General features: G+C 50.4%; 3 protein-coding genes across 3 annotated transcripts; all 3 read right to left on the bottom strand.

Annotated features, from left to right (window-relative positions):
- Positions 1–8807: 8807 nt before the first annotated feature.
- Positions 8808–9698, bottom strand: EI90DRAFT_2916314 (uncharacterized protein; the record flags this gene model as incomplete). Its single annotated transcript, XM_039054581.1, has 1 exon — positions 8808–9698. The coding sequence occupies one exon, from the start codon at positions 9696–9698 to the stop codon at positions 8808–8810; it is 891 nt and encodes a 296-aa protein (XP_038917476.1).
- A 764-nt stretch (positions 9699–10462) lies between these two features.
- On the bottom strand, positions 10463–11020 carry EI90DRAFT_3121777 (uncharacterized protein; the record flags this gene model as incomplete). The annotated part of the gene is made up of 1 exon (XM_039063435.1): positions 10463–11020. One exon carries the CDS (start codon positions 11018–11020, stop codon positions 10463–10465), a length of 558 nt encoding a protein of 185 aa, XP_038917475.1.
- Positions 11021–11247: 227 nt separating this feature from the next.
- Positions 11248–12384, bottom strand: EI90DRAFT_3015361 (uncharacterized protein; the record flags this gene model as incomplete). Its single annotated transcript, XM_039056888.1, has 4 exons — positions 11248–11791; positions 11827–11885; positions 11932–12177; positions 12229–12384. 4 exons carry the CDS (start codon positions 12382–12384, stop codon positions 11248–11250), a joined length of 1005 nt encoding a protein of 334 aa, XP_038917474.1.
- Positions 12385–18285: the final 5901 nt, after the last annotated feature.

Here is an 18285-nt window from a genome sequence, read left to right as displayed (position 1 = left end):
AACTGTTTATCGATGATCTCTCTTTTCAGAGGGGAGGCATGGTAGGGCGGAAGCGAGATGGGTTTCGCGCCTTCTTTTAATGATATATGCACGCGGGCATCATATCGTCCCAGGTTCCCAGCCGTAGCGAAGGCCCTCTCGTGCTTCTGCACCAAGGCTCGGAGCTGCTTCTTTTCTTTGGGCGATAACTCTGGGTTTACGTCTACCACATCCACTAAGGTTTCAGGGAGGACCTCGTCTCCAGGTATCGTCTCCGCTGTCTTTGGTCCGACTAAAGCTCCGTCGATATCATGGGCTTCCTCAGGTTGTCCCAGGACATTGGCTTCCGCTGCGACAGCCTGTATTAATAGTCCTTTACTCTGGAACTCACAGATCTGAGGCTCGCTTAGTTGTTCGGCACCATCTAGATCCTCGTTGGGATTGGACATGGATGCTATCGTTGTCCCGCTCTGGACTTTGATCGGGTATGGGTTTGGATTGGTCAAGGGTAGCCTAAAGGGATGGGCGGTGTTTACGAGCGTGGTCGGAGGTGGCAGACAGTCACCCTGCTTCCATCCCGTCCTCCGTCCTTCGACGAGGTGTACTCCCGAGTTGTGGTCGAAGTTACCAGTGACCCCAACCAGGCGGACTGTGTACGGTTCTAAGGTCACATCCTCCGTGATTTTTAGTCGACCTGTACCCGAGATGTTCACTCGTTTAGGTTCACGAGAATGAGAAGGACCGGCTATAACTGGATAGATGGGCGCGTGATGAATCTGGCTCTTAAGGGGAACCTGGTGGTCTGAGTCTGCCACTTGCCAGAATTCTCGTTCAGCTGGACGCATGGTATGCAGCTGGAACGCTGTCTGCACGTCTTCGGCTATCAACAGAGGGATGGTCATCCCTTTGAGTACGTAAGCTTCTACACTCCTTAGCAGGACGTGACCTCATTGTGAGGGCAGGTATAAGTCAATCGTCGTGTAGCCTTGGCATTTAGCCTTCCCTGTTAGCTGAACCAAATTCAATTTCAATCCTTGCTTAATGCGGGTGCCTTCTCCTTTAATACGGTCGTACAGGTCAGCCGAAATTAGCGTGCATGCTGCCCCGGAGTCGGCCAACGCTTCTATCTCGATCCCGTCTATTGCATTGACACGACAACGGACTCGACAAGCATCAGATCCTAAGGACTGCTGGCCTGGGGGCCGCTCGAATATCTTATGGGCTTCATATATCTCACCCGGGACCAGGGTGGCCCCAATGAGTCTCTCGTCAGGCAGGATCTCCTTCCACGTACAGGCCGCAATGTAAGAAAAGGAAGTATCTTCGGCATTATCTATGTCAGGTATGTCCGACGATTCGGAATCGGACAGGGTACAAAACTCTGTGTAGGCCACTGCGAATTCTGCTTCCTGACCTCCCACTAAGGCAGCATAAGCACGTCGGTAGGTACTTTCCAACTTGGACGAGTTGTCACGTTCCTTACGGTCGTTCCTGGCTCGATCAGCCTTCCTAGGGGGACAGTCGTTGTCCCAATGGTTCGCACTTCCACAGTGCCGACACGGTCTGGGCGGTTTCTTCCGCGACTTGAAGTCGCTCGTAGGGTAGGTCTGGCTTCCAGACGCGACGGCGACGCTTCTGGTCTCGACACGGTCTCCTCCACGTTTATTCCTCTCCAAATTGATGCGGGCGACTCGGTTTGCTAAAGCGTCGATACTGAACTCGTCACTAGCTACTAATTCGTCATGCTTAAGTTTAGTCAACCGTAAGAGTTCTTCGGCTGTGTCGACCTGATCGATGTTGAGATGGGCCCACCATCCTTTCGGGATGTCTTCTAGAAGTCTTTGGGCCTCGCCCCTCAAGACCTCGGGTCCGGGAACATCGGCGAGTGGATATAGGATGCGTAAGAGTCGTAGTTTGCGTGTCGCGAAGTCGTGTGGGGACTCCTTAGAGTACCTTTCACCCTTACAGTACCTACAAGCGTGGAATCGATCTCGAATCTTGTCGAGGAAGGCGGGTGTTAAGAAGAAATGTAGCACATATCCGTGTAGATCTTCCCAATTGGTGGTAAAATACAACTTGTCGGCGACCGGTACAGTTGACCACCAGTCTGCCATAGCGCCTTTGAAACGATCAGGAAGTACGCGGGTCATTTGTTGGGCGAAAGCAGGCGAGTGCCTGGCCAGGTTCCGACATATGCTGCACCACGTTATATAGCTGTCGATCGAACCATCGAACTCCGGGAAGTCTGACACAGTATATTTGCGATCCACGTAAGGTTGCGTGCGGTCGAGAGGAGGAGGTCTGTATCCAGGATTCTGCTGAGGCGCTGCCAACGCTCCAGGTCCGGGAGGCAGGGGAGGGGGCGGTGCCCCAGCGTATCTGACGGGTGGAATGTGCCCCGGGTAGGGAGCCCCACCGGGCAGAGGGGGTGGTCCTGATGGGGGTGGTGGACCCGCATCTCGTGGTGGCGGCTGCCAGGGGTCGGGAGGCGGTTGTCTCGGATCATGACCTGGATCTCTGGATCCAATGGGTCCTTCATTCGCCGGATGGTGAGGGACACGAGGGGGTTCGGGTCCACGGTTGTCGGGATCAAGTCTCTCCTCGATAGGTCCCAACTCTGTCTTCCTTCCAACCCTCAGACCTTTCACAAATTCCGTGTAACCCACGTTCTCTTTGGGGTTCTCGAAAGTGTTGGTCTCTCAACGAACTGTGACGAATGGCATCGAGGGTTCGTCTCTGAGTAACATCCCTGCAGCGACATTAATGCTTGGTCTAGGCACCGGGAAGGCCCTGGACGGTAGGGTGCGTTTACGAACGAAGGTGGTCTCTTCCGTGGGAGATATGAGATCTTCAAAAGTAGTCCATCCCGATGGGAGGGCTTCAGGTTGACGTGTGGGTCGCATTTCGGTCGACCACGCCTCCTCGACTTGCCCAGGATCCGTAAACTTGGCGGGCGAGACATTCGCCAACCTGAGTCCACTCATGCGCGACTCGTCAAATTCCTGTGAAGGACGAGCAGCTTTCTTGATGGCATCGAAATGTTTTTCGAAGGAATTGAAACGCTGGTCTAGGAAGTTCCATGCAATACTGAACTCCTTTGGCGACGACCATCCTCTTATAGTGAATATCAGGGCTAGGTCGCCTCGGGGATCCACTATGAAATCACCTGCGGCTAAGTTGGCCTTGGTGGCTAGCTGGGTGAACTCGGTAATTTTCATGAGCAGGTCGGTTAGCTCGACCCGCCAGACGGTCCCTAGTCGATATCTCAAAGGCTCTCCTTCGAGACCGGCTCCAACAGACTCTTTCTCGAGATCAGCGGGAGCGAGACGACGCCAATTTCGTATACGTTTCATGTAGTTATTCGAATCCTCAAAAATTCCACCTTCAAACTCTCCAAGAGCTTCGATGACTTGCCTGAGAGCTTGTTGTCGTAGGAATGCGCCAGGCGAGGAATGCACGTCTTCGCCTACTGGCGAGGTATCTCTTGAATTGGATCTACAATCTGACTGACTAATCCTCGTGGGGCGGGAAGGAGGATACAATTCGTGCGTCATTTGGGCCGGGGTGACTGGTTCGTCTCCCAACAGGGACACCGTCTTGGGTGGCATGGTGCGAGTTTCTCGCACCGGGGATGATGGGGAAATTCCCCATTCCTCGATCCGTTCTTATAGTGGGAAGACGAGAGTCATGTCTAGTTTGTACCATAACTGGAAGTGTAATCGATGAGTGATCCCAGTCTGACCTGGGAGTGGACGATCGAATTCCCATCGATCGCGATGGGTGATGTAGTGAGCTATTAAGGGATTGATGATAGATAGTCGGAGATATCAGGACAGATGGGTCAGCCACGGATACTTGGTGCTCCTCAATGGAGCGTACCATGTGCGAGGTCGTGACTGGTGAGATGGGTGAGAGCTTCGCATAGTTGCCATCGGGTACTTGGCGTTCGCAGTGCGAACGTACCAGTAGCGGGTTGATATCGTAGGCGTGCAATGAGGGCTGACTATTAGGGCCTTCGGTGACTTGGCGTTCCCAAAGGGAACGTACCGTTGGCGGGGACATATGATGACTGGCAAAGGAAGAAACAGACGGTGGATGGACGGCTACTTGGCGTTCGCGTAGCGAACGTGCCGGCATCGCGGGTAAGTGGGCCTCATAGTGTTCACGATCACCATGATCGTGATGGGACGTCGTATGTTGAGTACTGGGGGGAGAGCGGAGTGATGAAGACCCATAGGGTACAGGTTCAATAGGACGATACACATGTTGAGAGTCTTCAACTCTCGACTTCGAGTTCTCGCGGCGAGGGCCGTTAGAGGACTTGATATAACCAGACTTATAAGACATATTGAGAGTTGTACAGTCACACAGGTTCAGTTGAGTCACAGGGAGGGTTGTTACAGAAGATGGTACACGAGACAGTTGTAGAGCAGTTGTTAGTTAGCGGGAACCGCCTTCGGCGGTTTCCGTACATGACGCATGACTATCTACAAATGGTAAGGTCGCGGGAAATCCCGTGAAACACAAACAACCTCGGCCAGCACCAAAACCCCAATGGGGAAAGCTTTGCACGAGGGGGGGAAAGGGGTAGAACGGGTAAGGAGGATAGGGTAGCGGGATAGAGGACGGAAAGGAGAAAGAGGGGAGGAGCGATAAAGAGGGGAAGTCTTTGACCATGTGACGGATATGGTCGTTGGAGACTCCGTATCCGTAACACACATGGAGGAGGCCATGTCATCTCCGCACACAGCCGCACCTCCCTGGGTGTCTCCGCAGGAGATCCCAGAGGCGGCCGTTCAGTAGGCAGGAGTATGCGCGGTGTGTGCGGCGATCAGGGAAATGGGGTTAGGTATGTAGTGGTACATGGAGAAAAGGGAAATCGACTGTAGAATAGAAATAGAGAGAAAAGGGGAAAAGTGAGGAAGGGGGACAGGGCTGATAGCGGGGGTCATGGAGTAGAACAGTACGGCGCGGGGCGCGGCGTGGGGTCAGGTGGGTGTGCCCTGACAGGGTCGTGGAGAAGTGGTGGGGAGTGGTTAGACAGCGATCGGTGGTGAGCAGAGTGTGTGGGGAGTGTTCAGGCGTGGGAGAAGGTCAGGGAGGAGGTCGTCTGACTCCAGGGAACGCCGGGTCGTGACAAAACTGCTCTGGCTTTCGACCCCGTGCCTTTTAGTTGGGGATGGTAAACTGGGTTGGCAGATTCTGCCTATGTGAATGTGAGTGCCAAGCACATCAAATTTTAGTTTGTGGACAGTGTACAAATGTGGATTCACTAGATTGGCTGCATGTATGTGGGACATAAAAAATTCATATCATTTTTTGGCAGCTTGATATTTTGCAGTACTGTACAGGGTGGTTGTCATATCCATACAATCCCGACCTCCGCTCCGGGCTCCCGGAACTCCGAACCCGACTTCCGGAGTCCTACTTCCCTTCCGTCACCTTCTCCTTGCCGACTCCCAAGAGGTTACCCCACCTCCGGCTCAGACACCACCTTCGGTCCGACTCCGGAACATTCCGGGTCCGACCCCAACCTCGACACCTTCCAGACGAGTATGCAAAACCTAAGCTCCTGACTCCGGACCTCCGCTCCGGAATCCCATTCGCGTCTCCGTCTCCGGAACCTCCGGTCTTAGCTCTGACCTCGGACTTTGACCCCACCTCCGCTTATACCCATTGTATTGGTTAGCTCATTCCATTTAATTATGTTTGCCAATATTCCGGAGTTTAACTTCCGAGTTCGGACTTTCCGGACTTACCTTGGACCTTGCAACTATTGCATTGTCCTATTCAATTCCGCTATTCTCCCTCATTCCTATTTGGGCTGCTGCTTCCTTTCTATTCAGTCAGCTAGCCATTCCCCACTCCCAACCTCCTTCCTTCCTCCTTGGGCCTTGGCCCTTCATTCCTCCTTTGAGAAACACCATTGAGTCAAACCCTTGACCCTCGGTGTGTTAGAATTCTTGGTATTATGGTGTTCGCTATGACCAACTCACGTTTGGTGATGTTGAGTCGTGTGGCGTTTAGATTTACACCTATTGCCTTTCTTGGTGGCATCCGTGCCAAAGTCAGTGCGCATTCATAGCGCCTGACTATAAAACCCCAATTTTTGGACAACCCAACCTTCCCTCAGTTCAGGGACTGAGGTATGTTGGTTATATCATGTTTTAAATCATGTATTAAACATTAGTCCACCAGCGATAAACTTGCTAGGTGATTACTTTTTAATCTATTCCAGTTCACGTACAACGGGACTGAGCGATAAACTCGCTAGTCCGACATTTCGTCTAATACAGTGTTGTTCCTCTTTCCATCTCCCTTTGTCTCCTTTCGTCCTACCCTCGCTCCTTTTGATTCCGGACCCCTCCTTATATACAATGTACATAGTAACTTGTAACCTCAGTCCGAAATCGACATGAATTCCCCCAAGAGACTTTCCCTCTGCTAGATCCGAAATTAGGGACCCCTAGGACAACCAGCAATGGCACAGTGCTCTGCCTGAGTCGCTGAGGCCGAGGTCCTTCCATGCTAAGTCTCCGATTCCATTCCGGAGTCGTCCGAATCTGCCCGGTTCTAACAGGTGATATCTTTCATGCAAAATCGTTTGATAAGGGTTTGCTATGCCCAACATCCTCGATTTAAGGTGATAAGTATTTACAAGTATTCAATAAGTGAATTACAAGTCCCAGTTTAAGGCTGATTTAAGGAAAATTTAAGGGTACAAATCAATGGTGGATTATTTCTGAACAAAGGAAAAGTGTTAGACACTGATCTGGGGTCGGCACCGAAGGTCGCCGTTGCAGGCCGCTATAGGCTGCAATGGCCGTGATGCCGTGAACAAGGCCCGAGGGTAGGGCATTTGGCCTCAGTGACTCTAAAGGAGCGCTGTGCCCCTAGCTGTCTCTTGGCCCTCATTTCAGACTTACTGGGGTTGCCTTGCTGGAGTCAGGACTTGGGGAGTCGTGGTCAAATTGATATTAGAGCTAAAGTACTATAATGTAGTATACAGGATATATATATGAAGGCAGAATGAATTGAAGCGGACCCGGGCCGAACGCCGAAGGGTCCGGAAGCAAAAGGGAACAAGGAGCGGGGTTGGCCGCACAGCGGCCGGCAATGACCGAGGGTCAAAACAAACAATAACAGATAAATAAAGTAGGGCCGCGATAGCGGCAATGGTATCATAGCAGCGCTGGACTCGGAGTTGGGCCGGAGTCGGGTGCGGGAATGGTAGCGGCCCTGTAGGGGCCAAGTGGGCGGGGTAGAGGAGTCGCGCTGGGCACGGTGCCGGAGGCGGACTCGGGGCAGGAAGGTTGGTGTGGCCGTGGGGGAGTCGGCCAGGTGCAGGGGAGCCTAGGGCAAGCAGGGGAGCGAGCAGGGAGTCCTCAGGGAGGATAGGGCTGAGGTCGGGGCTCGCGTTCACGCTCACATAGCGGGAATGGGCTCGGGCGGCATCGGGACGGACGGCTAACGGGCCGGAATGCACGGCCGTGACAGTGAGAGAATATGGGGCAGGTGGCCTGGATTGTGTGTAACACAGATGTGTAGAGTCCCAGCATATGGATTGTGCACAACAACACCACAATCCCACATCTGAATTGCTGATGATGATGAGTGCCATTAGTTCGTACACAAGTCTCGTCGTCCTAGAATCCGAGTTTCTCCCCTTTCCTCACATATCAAATCGAGATGTTCAGTATTCAGGCAATGGTGCGGTCATTGATCTCGTACTCCATAATCTGAGTGTTGCATGGCTTAAAATGAGCGGCTCAACATCTTCGACGATGCACTATGTAGGAGGGGCTGCCGGGCCACAATAAGTCGCTAATCTCGATAGAAGCCGGGGGGTGAGAGAAATGAGTGGAAGGCCTCGCCCTTCCTCAGCTTGGCATCCCCGCCCGCGAAAGCTACCGAAGGTTCTACCCAAAGAAAAAAATGAGTGACTTGTGTGGGCATTCATACGCTGCAGAAGCACAAAGACATGACAACTTGGAGCCGAGTACAAATGACTCTATATAGTCCCTGTGGTTGAAGGAAAGAACACCATTGTGTTGGGTCATTCGATCATTCATATCGATGTCGATTTGTCATATGGCTCTCGATCCCGAGCTTACAGCTGCTTGGCAGCCACAAGTTACACGGTAAATATGGAAGATGGAAATTCGCCATCCGACAACGTCCTCGAAAATGATTGGACTATTCCTACTCAGACTCTCAGACTCGTAGCAACTGCTTTTAATCATGCGAGAGGTCGGAACATGGTTGAAAATCAATGGTCCGCATCTGAAATCTGGTTCAGCGCCAGCCGGTCAAATGAGCTGATTTCCTGAGGCCTGTTTGCACGACAGAGTCACGACTCGCCGGCTGTTTTTGCTCAAAGCCGCAGACAGTTGTTGGTTCTCTCACAATCCAGAATATCGCGAAGAGCAACGGGACAAACGAAACCTCAGCCTATAGATTCGCGTTCGACTGTATGGTGAATAGGATATTATGGGAGCATAGTTCATGATATATGTAAAGTCGGTGCGGCCACCCGTCACGCATGATTTATATCCCCCTTGGTGTTAAGTCCTCAATGCGTATAGTCGCTAGCCCCCGTGTTTTCCAAGACCCTCCATTGCGACCGCAACGCAAAAACATGAGTCTCGAAGGTCATCTACATAGGCGTCAGGATTTAGTATGATATCGACTCTTGACCCATCTCAAGTGCCTCTGCATAGCGCCCCAGCTTCGAAAGGATCTCGGATAGCGCCTGCAATGCCAAGGCTAAAAGCAGAGACATGTGGTGTGGAAGGGGTAACGAGTGGCAGACGCCAGAAAGAAATGGATTATTGGATGAAAGGCACGGCCTCACCATAACGACCAAGCTTATCGAACGAGCATCCGAGACTGTAGAGTGACCGAGCCAACTCTGGGGTGTAACATATCGGATGGATGGCAACTAGCTCACGCCAGAGCCTAACACTTTCTTCAATTGCTTGGCGCGCCTCGGAATGATGTGCCAGATTGTCAAGCGACACTTTAAGATTTTGGAGCGATCGAGCTAAATTGGGGGTGTATGCTGTCGGGTGATCGGCAGCTAACTCGCGCCAAAGGTCAACACTTTCCTCGATCACCGGGAGCGCCTCAGAATGCCGCCCGAGTTTGTTGAGCGACACCTTGAGGTCCTGGAGCGATCGAGCCAAATCCGGTGTGTATGATGTCGGGTAGGTGTCAGCTAGCTTGCGCCAAAATTTCACACTATCTTCGATCGCCACGAGCGCATCGGGATGCCGTCCTAGATTGTCAAGAGATGTCCGAAAATCGTGGAGTGATCGAGCCAATTTCGGCATGTGCGGTGTCGGATGATCGGCAACTAGCCCGCACCAGAGTTTCACACTTTTCTCGATCACTGGAAGCGCTTCCGAATGGCGTCCGAGATTGTTAAGTGATATCTGAAGATTTTGGAGCGATAGCGCCAAATTCGACGTGTGTGATGCCGGGTGAACGGCAACTAGCTTACGCCAGAGTTCAACACTCTCTTCAATTACCGGGAGTGCATCATAATGACGACACAGATTGCTGATCGACGCATTGAGATTGTGGAGTGATCGAGCCAAAGTCGGGGTGTAGGATTCTGAGTCTTCCAACACAAGACAACGGCAAAGTGTAACGGAATCATTTGCCAACTCATATGCCTCCTGAAATCTTGAAAAGAATGTCAGATTCCTTCTCAGCATTTGGACCAGCATGTGAATGTCTTCCTTTGATGCGCTCAGCTGAAAGTAAATGAGACTGAATAAGAACGCCTTATTAGCCTGACTGAAATTTCATACCTTGGCCCACTCGGGGAGGGATGATATGCTGATGTATCCTTCCGTCCTCACACAAACTTCCACCCAGCGTGCTGTATGCTGATTCAGGAACGTGCGAGCCGATCCACTGAGCGCATCTAGTGGTTCCTGAACTTCATTGAGATGGTACAAAATATGCCGACATGTGTAACGGAGTTGTTCGGACAGCATGTCCCGAGAGACGCGCGGCATTTCATCCTTTTCGGACAAGCTTTCAATCAACCCCAGACCCTTGATACAGCAAAGATCCTCATTCAAGATCTCGGTGCAGCGCAGTGCCATCTTAGCGTTCTCCCTCATCGTATCGACCACGTAACGATGATGGGTGAGTGAGTGAGGATCGGTTTGGCCCATGAGGAAATCACGGAAAGATTGGTGAATGATACGAATCGGTGCGTCGGAATGGAGACTCCTGAGAGGAGGGGAGCGAGTTCAACTAACGTGTCGTAGATAGAAGACTTTAAGAAAGGAGACAAAATTGTACTCCATGCCACAACAAACAGTGGTTGTTGGGTGATCAGGATCACCCCCATAACGATGGGGTAGTCGTGCACAAATCTTCATCCTCCTAATCACATTTGTCCAGAATGCTCGTATACAGTGTATCCATCACTCCTTCAGGAGAAGCCATTGATCGGGAGGCACCTGTATCAAGCAGCTTGTCTAGCGTCTCCCTCGGCTTCTTGGCCAAACCTCACATAGCGGAAGACGGTGCTAAGCCAAATGAACAATCCACCCGCTTTTTCCGATATGCCATGGACCAGCATAGTATCTTCTTTCGTGAATTCACCTTTCAAACCCGGATGGGCATCTCTTGCACGACGCAGCTGTGCGCGGATGTAAACAGAGCAGTCTTGTTTGTTGGCATCATCCAAGATATTTATGCCAAGCATGCCAATAGGGAAATTGGATGAGAGAAGACGATCAACAAGATAAATTGGTCTCGAGGTGAGAAAGAACTTGATGTTCGACGGTAATTTCGGCACTTCTTTCTCGAAGTATATCAATAAGGGCTCACACTCGTCTAAAGCATCGATGATGACCACCAAAGGATCACCGGGAGGTAATGGCTTCCGACGACAAGGTTCAGCCACAAGTTCCTCGAATTGCACTGTGAAGGATGCAGTCGAGAGAGTTGGACCGTCTTGAAGATTAATGTGTTGGAAGTTTGGGTGGTCACGAGACCTAAAAGTTCGGACGTTCTGCATGGGAATCGAACCGCAGAACTCCAAGCTTGTGTGTTGCCATTACACCAAACGCCCCTTCTAGGCCGAGGTGGTTTCCAACAGAATGGATACGACAAAGGCACGGTACGTGGGGTCGTGCCTTGGTAGTGTTGACGTGGCAACCCGACGTAGCGCAGTGACGAGGACGGGCCACCAGGCACCTTATTGCCGACGTGGCGCGCCGGGGCACACATATCGTAGCCACCCGCTCAGGCAGCGGAAAGGACTTCTCTTAACTTCATGTTGTGCGCCACTTTGTACTCTTTTGTTCTGGCTGGCCACCCAAATAGGTACATAAGGGTCCATGACTTGGCCAGAGCACGATATCTAACTATCGACTTGATATCGCGCTCAAACACCTGCCGGCTGATAACAGGTAGGGATCGAGCCATGCCGCTGAATAGGTGACCTGGTCGTGGTTGCTCCCCTGCCTTGAAAAAGAAGGTCAATAACAGTGACCCTTTGCTCGCACACTTCTCTGCGATTGAATGCGCGATGGATGTCTTTCCTGCACCGGCCACTGCGGTCAGCAGCATCACCCGATCCGCGCTGCCCTCCATGTCGCGACACCAGGTCATGATACGCCCGATAAGATCCGTTCTGGTGCCTTCCTGACACGCTGCCGCTGGGTCGTGGTGGGCGACGGTTGGGTATTGCGGTTTACTCAGAACTGAATCGCTCTCTAGCCAGCGATTCAAACGGTCTTGGCTATTTGCTATGTCTGTTAGTTTGGCGCCTGTCGTTAATGTTGAGCTGCGGGATTCCAAACGTCAGGATGATGGAGTGACAACGATGGAGGAAGGGTTACTGCTAAAGCTTTGTCGAGGACTTTCTTAAGGCCATCAATCTTTCCGGGATGTATCAAGTGTGATGCAAAGTTGATGATATCGGACCGCCCCCCTCATTTTTCCGAAGATTGGTTCGATTTCGGTTTTAGAGCGCTGTCGAGTGTCACGTAAATGGGGCAGCCAAGCGACCGAAGACCGATGGCACGCATCCAGCTTCTTGACGTTCTCTAGCCAAGGCTTTGCCTCTTCAGTTGAAGCGTCATAGGACTCGATGGCTGCCAGGACATCTGCTACAACAACAACCACACATTTCCCAAATTCCGTCCATTCTCTTGTGTCTGATTTGAACTTCTGCGTAGCATAAGTGGCGAGCCCCTTCATTCATCACAAACCATTACTTACTTGGACCTCCTCGAAGATGAAAAGTGCACAATTAGTGGCACTTTTTAAGGGGGGGCATACATCCGATGCAGCATTAATCGTTACGAGAATTGGGATGGCCATGTCACCTCCTGCTGTAAGGAGGCGTTGGATGTTTCGCCTGAGAGCGTTGGCCATCGGTGGATGGTTAGAGCGCCAACGAGGCAGTGACAATCAAACCAATACCGCGCGGCTCAGCCATCTGGTCAACCGCGCGCACGCAATTCATTGGTTCGCTTATGGAAAGATGGAAGGTCCATCTGTTGGGCAGGCTCATCACTCAAGATATTGTGCCATTGGGAAGATCAAAGAGTGCGTCAGAAGCATAACAGGACGAGAACTTGACCAGGCGTTGGTGGCGATGGTTCGTGTGAATTTCTTGATGAACTGTTCAATGTGATTCGTTGCTTGCACCGACGTCAACATCAATGTTCATTCTCTTCACCCAAACGGCAAGCACATCTCTTTAACTTCATGATCAGACTTCTTCCCCCACAAACTTCTCACTCATCTCAACTCTCAGGATTTTTGAATGACATCCGGCGCTCAGGCTGTGCTCCCAGTGAACTAAGGATTGCTGTCTACCTGTCTGCCTTCGCCTAGATAAAGACGCAGCTGGGAAAGGTGGTTCCTTGGCAAGCTATCCCGAAAGCCTAAGTCCAAGGATATCTTGCGCCTTGTCGCACGATTGTCCGATCGTTCGAGTCAGGTCGCTGATCGGATGGATGGTGGCCTGGCCGGTCAAACCTCAATTAAATAAACCAGGCTACAATTGTTATGAGGGTTCCCCTCAAACTGGATGGCCGAGCTTGCAGCGCCTTCGGCGCTGCGCTGCAAGCTTGGCCATCCAGTTTGGGAGGAACCCTCTAACAAACCGTACTGCAATTTCAAATATATGCCATCTTCATTTGTATGCAAAGTGTTTAGTTCAGGCAATGATCTATTTGTTGCAGTAAATAAACTCTATACCCAATCCAAGAATCTGAGCCATACCCACAGATTGAAATGTGCATTCAGTGTCAGGGATTGCTTGTCAGTCCAAGTCAAGTATCACCCAAAAACCTAGTCATAGACAAAGCTGAGGTTCCAACCCTCAGCAACACATAGGGCTATATACATGAGAGATATGAATCAATTGGAAGAAAAAGGATCAACAGAACTAAATGATGAGGTAGGCAACAAACAGGGAGATACTCAGATCAAGGGGTGGAGTCAGATCAGGGAAAGGGGTGAGAGAGTTATGGGCTGATGCAGCTACATGCAGTGATATATGTAGTCATATGCTATGTCCCTGACATTCAGATTGGCCCACAAAGATACTGTACTGGCACGATCAACAACCTGTCACGTGTCACGTGAAGGTCTTGGATTGAATTGAAAATCAACAAAATTGAATTGATTTATGGCTCCAGTAACTCCTGGAGGCCATGGGAAGAGGTTGTTGGTTGTGCCAGTACAGTAGGCCAATATGGGTCTGATCTGCTAGGAGCCCTAGATGTCAGGTAGAGGGAGGGTGCATGGACACTCCTCCACATGTATGTGGGTTAAAGTCTTGGCAGGTGACTGATAAAAATGGAAGCAGGATTGCATATATACATGCTACCCAGGGAAATCGATGTTATTAAGTTGCCATCATAGTGTTACATGCTACCCAGGGAAATCAATGTTATCAGAGACAGCTAGCCATGTGTTCTGCACTTGCTCCCTGTCCTTACTCCACATTGGTCACTGCAGGGGCTGTCCTGCTCTGCTCCATATGGCATTATTAAAGAGATACGTTCCCACCACACCACAGCCCCATACCCAACTTCCCAACCCCCTACCCGACCCAACCACCAACCCAAACCCCCAACCACCAACCCAACCCCCCAACCCAACCCATGGGCAATTACTTTCCAGGGATGCATACACACACACACACACAGCACACACACACACACACACACACAGCACACAGCACACACCACACTGCACTCACACACCACACTCACACACTGCACTCACACACCACACTCACACACCACACTCAGCACTCGGCACTCAACACTCAACACTCACACTCACACCACACACCACACACCACACACCACACACCACACACCACACACCACACACCACACACCACACACCACACTCACACACCACACTCACACACCACACTCAGCACTCAGCACTCAGCACTCAGCACTCAGCACTCACACTCACACCACACACCACACACCACACATCACACACCACACATCACACACCACACACCACACACCACACACCACACACCGCACTCACACACCACACTCACCACACTGCACTCACACACTCCACACTCCACACCACACACACACTCCACACACTCAGCACTTGCACACACACAGCCCTTACCCAAACAAATGCATGCCTTGCAAGCTCAGCCAACAAACCACTGTCTCAACCCATGGCAGTTACTCTCTGGGCATACTGTGCTGCTGGATGTGACTGCATGTACAATGCCTCGCAAGCTTGGCCAATAATGTATAGATGTCAGAGGAAGAGGACCCAATCAATCAATCATCATCTAAAAATACATATTCAGATACATCAACATCATATGGGTTTTCATGAAAATCAAGCTGTTCACGTCTAACATTATCTCGGAGCAACATTCCCCGAATCCCACCTTCTGGATTATTGACTTTTTGGAGACGGGTCAGGTCAAATGATGTTCTGAATGCAATTCCCTTGATTGACTTGACCCGTGAGATTGCAACATATGATAATCCAACTGCAAAGTCACTTGGTCCCAAATCAATCACTGCCCTTTCAAGTGTTAGACCTTGACTCTTGTGGATGGATATACCCCATGCAAGTGTAAGTGGAAATTGGGTACGGGAAAGTGAGTGTTTATCCCGAGTCTCCCAGCGTGTAGTGAAGGGGATAATGGGCACAACTGGGCAATCTGGATTGTTTTGAGATAGCCACTTTGCATCCACTGGGCCAGTGTATGTTGGGAAGCATACAAAAACAACCAGAGGGATGTCTTTAGTGGGATCAGCATCTGGTGCATATCCAATATGGTCCACTGTCCCACGAGCACCATTCACAAGACCTGCATTTATATCAATACCTTGTGGGGAAGACCATGTATTTATATGTCTCACCTTTATCTGTCCAAATATTTCGAGTGAGCATGACAGAAGCACCTTCTGCTAGCAAGATCTCACTGTCCAAACCTTCTGCCTCATCTTTTGATGCAGCTGCTGCTCCTGCCCCATGGTTTATTGCCTTGATACGAACAACAGGCTTATTCAATGAGGCTAATCGATGAAGGTTAAAGGTATCAACAAGCTCATTCTGTGGGAGAAGATGAATTTCTGTTGAGAAACCCTCTCTTTCATGCTGGGGGAGGTTAGTCCACATGCGTGGAACCAGAAGCTGGTTGAAATCTTCCAAAGTGACCTCATTGGTTCGAAGACGTTGAAGGAAATCACGGAAATGTGTCTGCTCTCTATCTGCACCCTCTTGGCGGAAGATTTGTTTTAGCGTTATTGACTCAGGGATAGAATGGTAGAGACGATTTCCAATGCGACTGAGGTCATGCTTCAGATTGGCTGTGGTAAATAAAGGGGCTTCACCAACTGGTGGAAGTTGACAAAAGTCTCCAAAGAGGAGCAGGGACATGCCAGCCAGTTGGTTATCTGCTGCTTCAGGAAAGATATCTTTGAGGCGACTGACAATCTTTCCAGCAGTTCTACATCCAACCATTGACTTTTCATCAAGAATGATCAACTTGATGTCCTTCCACCTGTCTTGGAGGCGTGCTTTCCCAGAATTTGTCAACCCTACCCACTTCTTGGCACCAATTCCCAAAGCATAATGGATTGTCCAACCCCTGATCCCAAATGCTGCCACCCCAGTCGGTGCAAGACGCACAACAGGGGATCCTGGAATGCCATATTCAGTAGCTATCTCATTAAGGGATGTGCAAATGGCCCCAATGAGGAAGGATTTTCCAGTCCCAGCACTGCCATCAATGTTAATGTGGAGAGGGTCAGGCTTAGGGTTTATACGGTCCCGAAGGTGCATAAATAGTGCCTTGAAGTATGCCATAACCCGAATGAAGACAATTCTCTGGTTGCCTTTCAGTTTCTGGTATTCAACAGGGGCAAATTCCAATTCTGAACTGCCTCCTTCGATGGCTTTGGCCTCCTTCAGGAAGTTTTCTGCATCCCTCAGTATGTCGATGGGTAGTGAAGATTGGCACCAGTTGTGCTGACGATCCACAGGTCTGCTCCCCAATGCCTCAATTGTAACACCTGGCTGTCGATGGGGCCCAAGTAATGCTTCAAGCTGCCAACCCTCCATTGGGTTAAAACCCTCCTCCTGAGTGAGCTCCTCTAATTCGTCTTCATCATCCTGACCATCCTGATCCTCAGTCCTACTCTGCTCCAAAGAAGGTAGTCCATCATTTAGAAGTTCATGATGGTCTTCAGACCATTCAGACCACTTCTCCACCCAGCAATCCTCATCCTCCAGCCAAGCATCACCTAATTTCCATGGACAATGAAGAAGCAACTTTGCAAAACAAAAGAAGGGATATGTTTCTTCATTTTCAGGGTGTGGGTGTGGGATGGGATACATGATGGTTACCCGTTCCTTTGCAGCATTTGCACGCTGTGGATTCGCACCACGCTCTTTATAGCTTTGATAATCATATCTCCGCAGAAATGCTAAATAGGACAGATTGCCAAGATTATGAGGCCGCAAGCTGTATTTCTCCCTGAGTGTCTTGAACTCTCGTGTTGCATTCTCAAAGTCAAGTGGGAGTGAAGGCCTTGGGAAAAGTGGGACAGATATGTAGGAGCGTGTGGAATGGTGCATCTTCAGGCCATGGAGAAGGTGGCAGACCTCTTGTGCGGAAAAGTCTCGCTCAGTGATGAGGGTCTGAAGTAGCTTCAGATATACCCCTTGCACCCGGTCTGAAGCATTGGACCTGTCAAGGATGGCTTGTAAGACTTCATCATATGTTCGAGATTTGGATTCAGCCTTTGTGACATATTTTGCAGCATATGCCAGAACAGCACTGAAGCTTGTCACGGGACGGAAGTCAATGTTTCCACGCCATCCCAGGATGACAGTATCATTGTAGGAGTTCAGGATTGGGTCATTCCTCCTTGTACAAAGATCAATGATCCCTTTCTCATCCTTGACAATTTTAGTGAGCTCATCAAGGTCCTTTGGGAAGCCAAATCGGCACTGCACTTCCTTTGTGTGTTTGTTTCGTCGCGAACAATATGAGGAAGGGCATTTGGAATGACGCTGAACACGGTTAAGGAGTTCTGCAAGTTCCTTCTGGGTGTCTTCTAGTAAAGTATAGGATAGTGAGGATGCGTGTTGATGGGAAAAGGCATGCATATCAGGATTCCAGGTTGACACAATTGGATCCCAGAAAGAAATGAAGTTCTGGATTGACTCCTGATCATCAAGGTCCAAATCATCCACAGGTGGTGCATCCCTCAACCAGATGAAGCCATGGACATGGCTACTCCCCCTAAACTGCCACTCATAACTAAGCATTTGATACAAATCAGACAACAGTACCAAGTAAACTGTGCATTGACTTACCGCCACCACATATCAACAATTTGGAACTTTTTTTTGAGGACTAAATCAACAAACAATTCCCATCTCTTCACAAAGTAGTATGCAGCAATGGCAGGATTGTCATTTAAGTCTTCTCGCCTTTTCCGATAGGCTGCCTGCTCCCCAACATCCTGTGATTCTGCCCACTGTGGCATGTGCTGGTGGAGGTCTGGCCATTGGAGGTCTGCAGCTGATGCAGTTATGAATGCATGAGGTGAACGGAGCTGATACATCATGGCGGTGAGTTCACTCTGACGTGCCATCCAAAATGGTTTAGTTCCCGCAAGTTTCACTCCTGATCTGGAGACACGCTTTGCTAGTTCCCTCAGCTGGTCAGGCCCAGCATCTGCCACCATTTCCCTTATCTGCTCAACTGTCCACTGTCGTTCATCTGGGTGAGTGGTAAGATACCATGAAGAGTCT

The sequence above is a fragment of the Cantharellus anzutake genome (assembly GCF_015039405.1).
Source record: "Cantharellus anzutake strain C23 chromosome Unknown EI90scaffold_17, whole genome shotgun sequence".
NCBI classification, from domain to species: domain Eukaryota; kingdom Fungi; phylum Basidiomycota; class Agaricomycetes; order Cantharellales; family Hydnaceae; genus Cantharellus; species Cantharellus anzutake.
The sequence above is the reverse complement of the archived record's forward strand: the minus strand, read 5'-3'. Positions and strand labels throughout refer to the sequence as shown.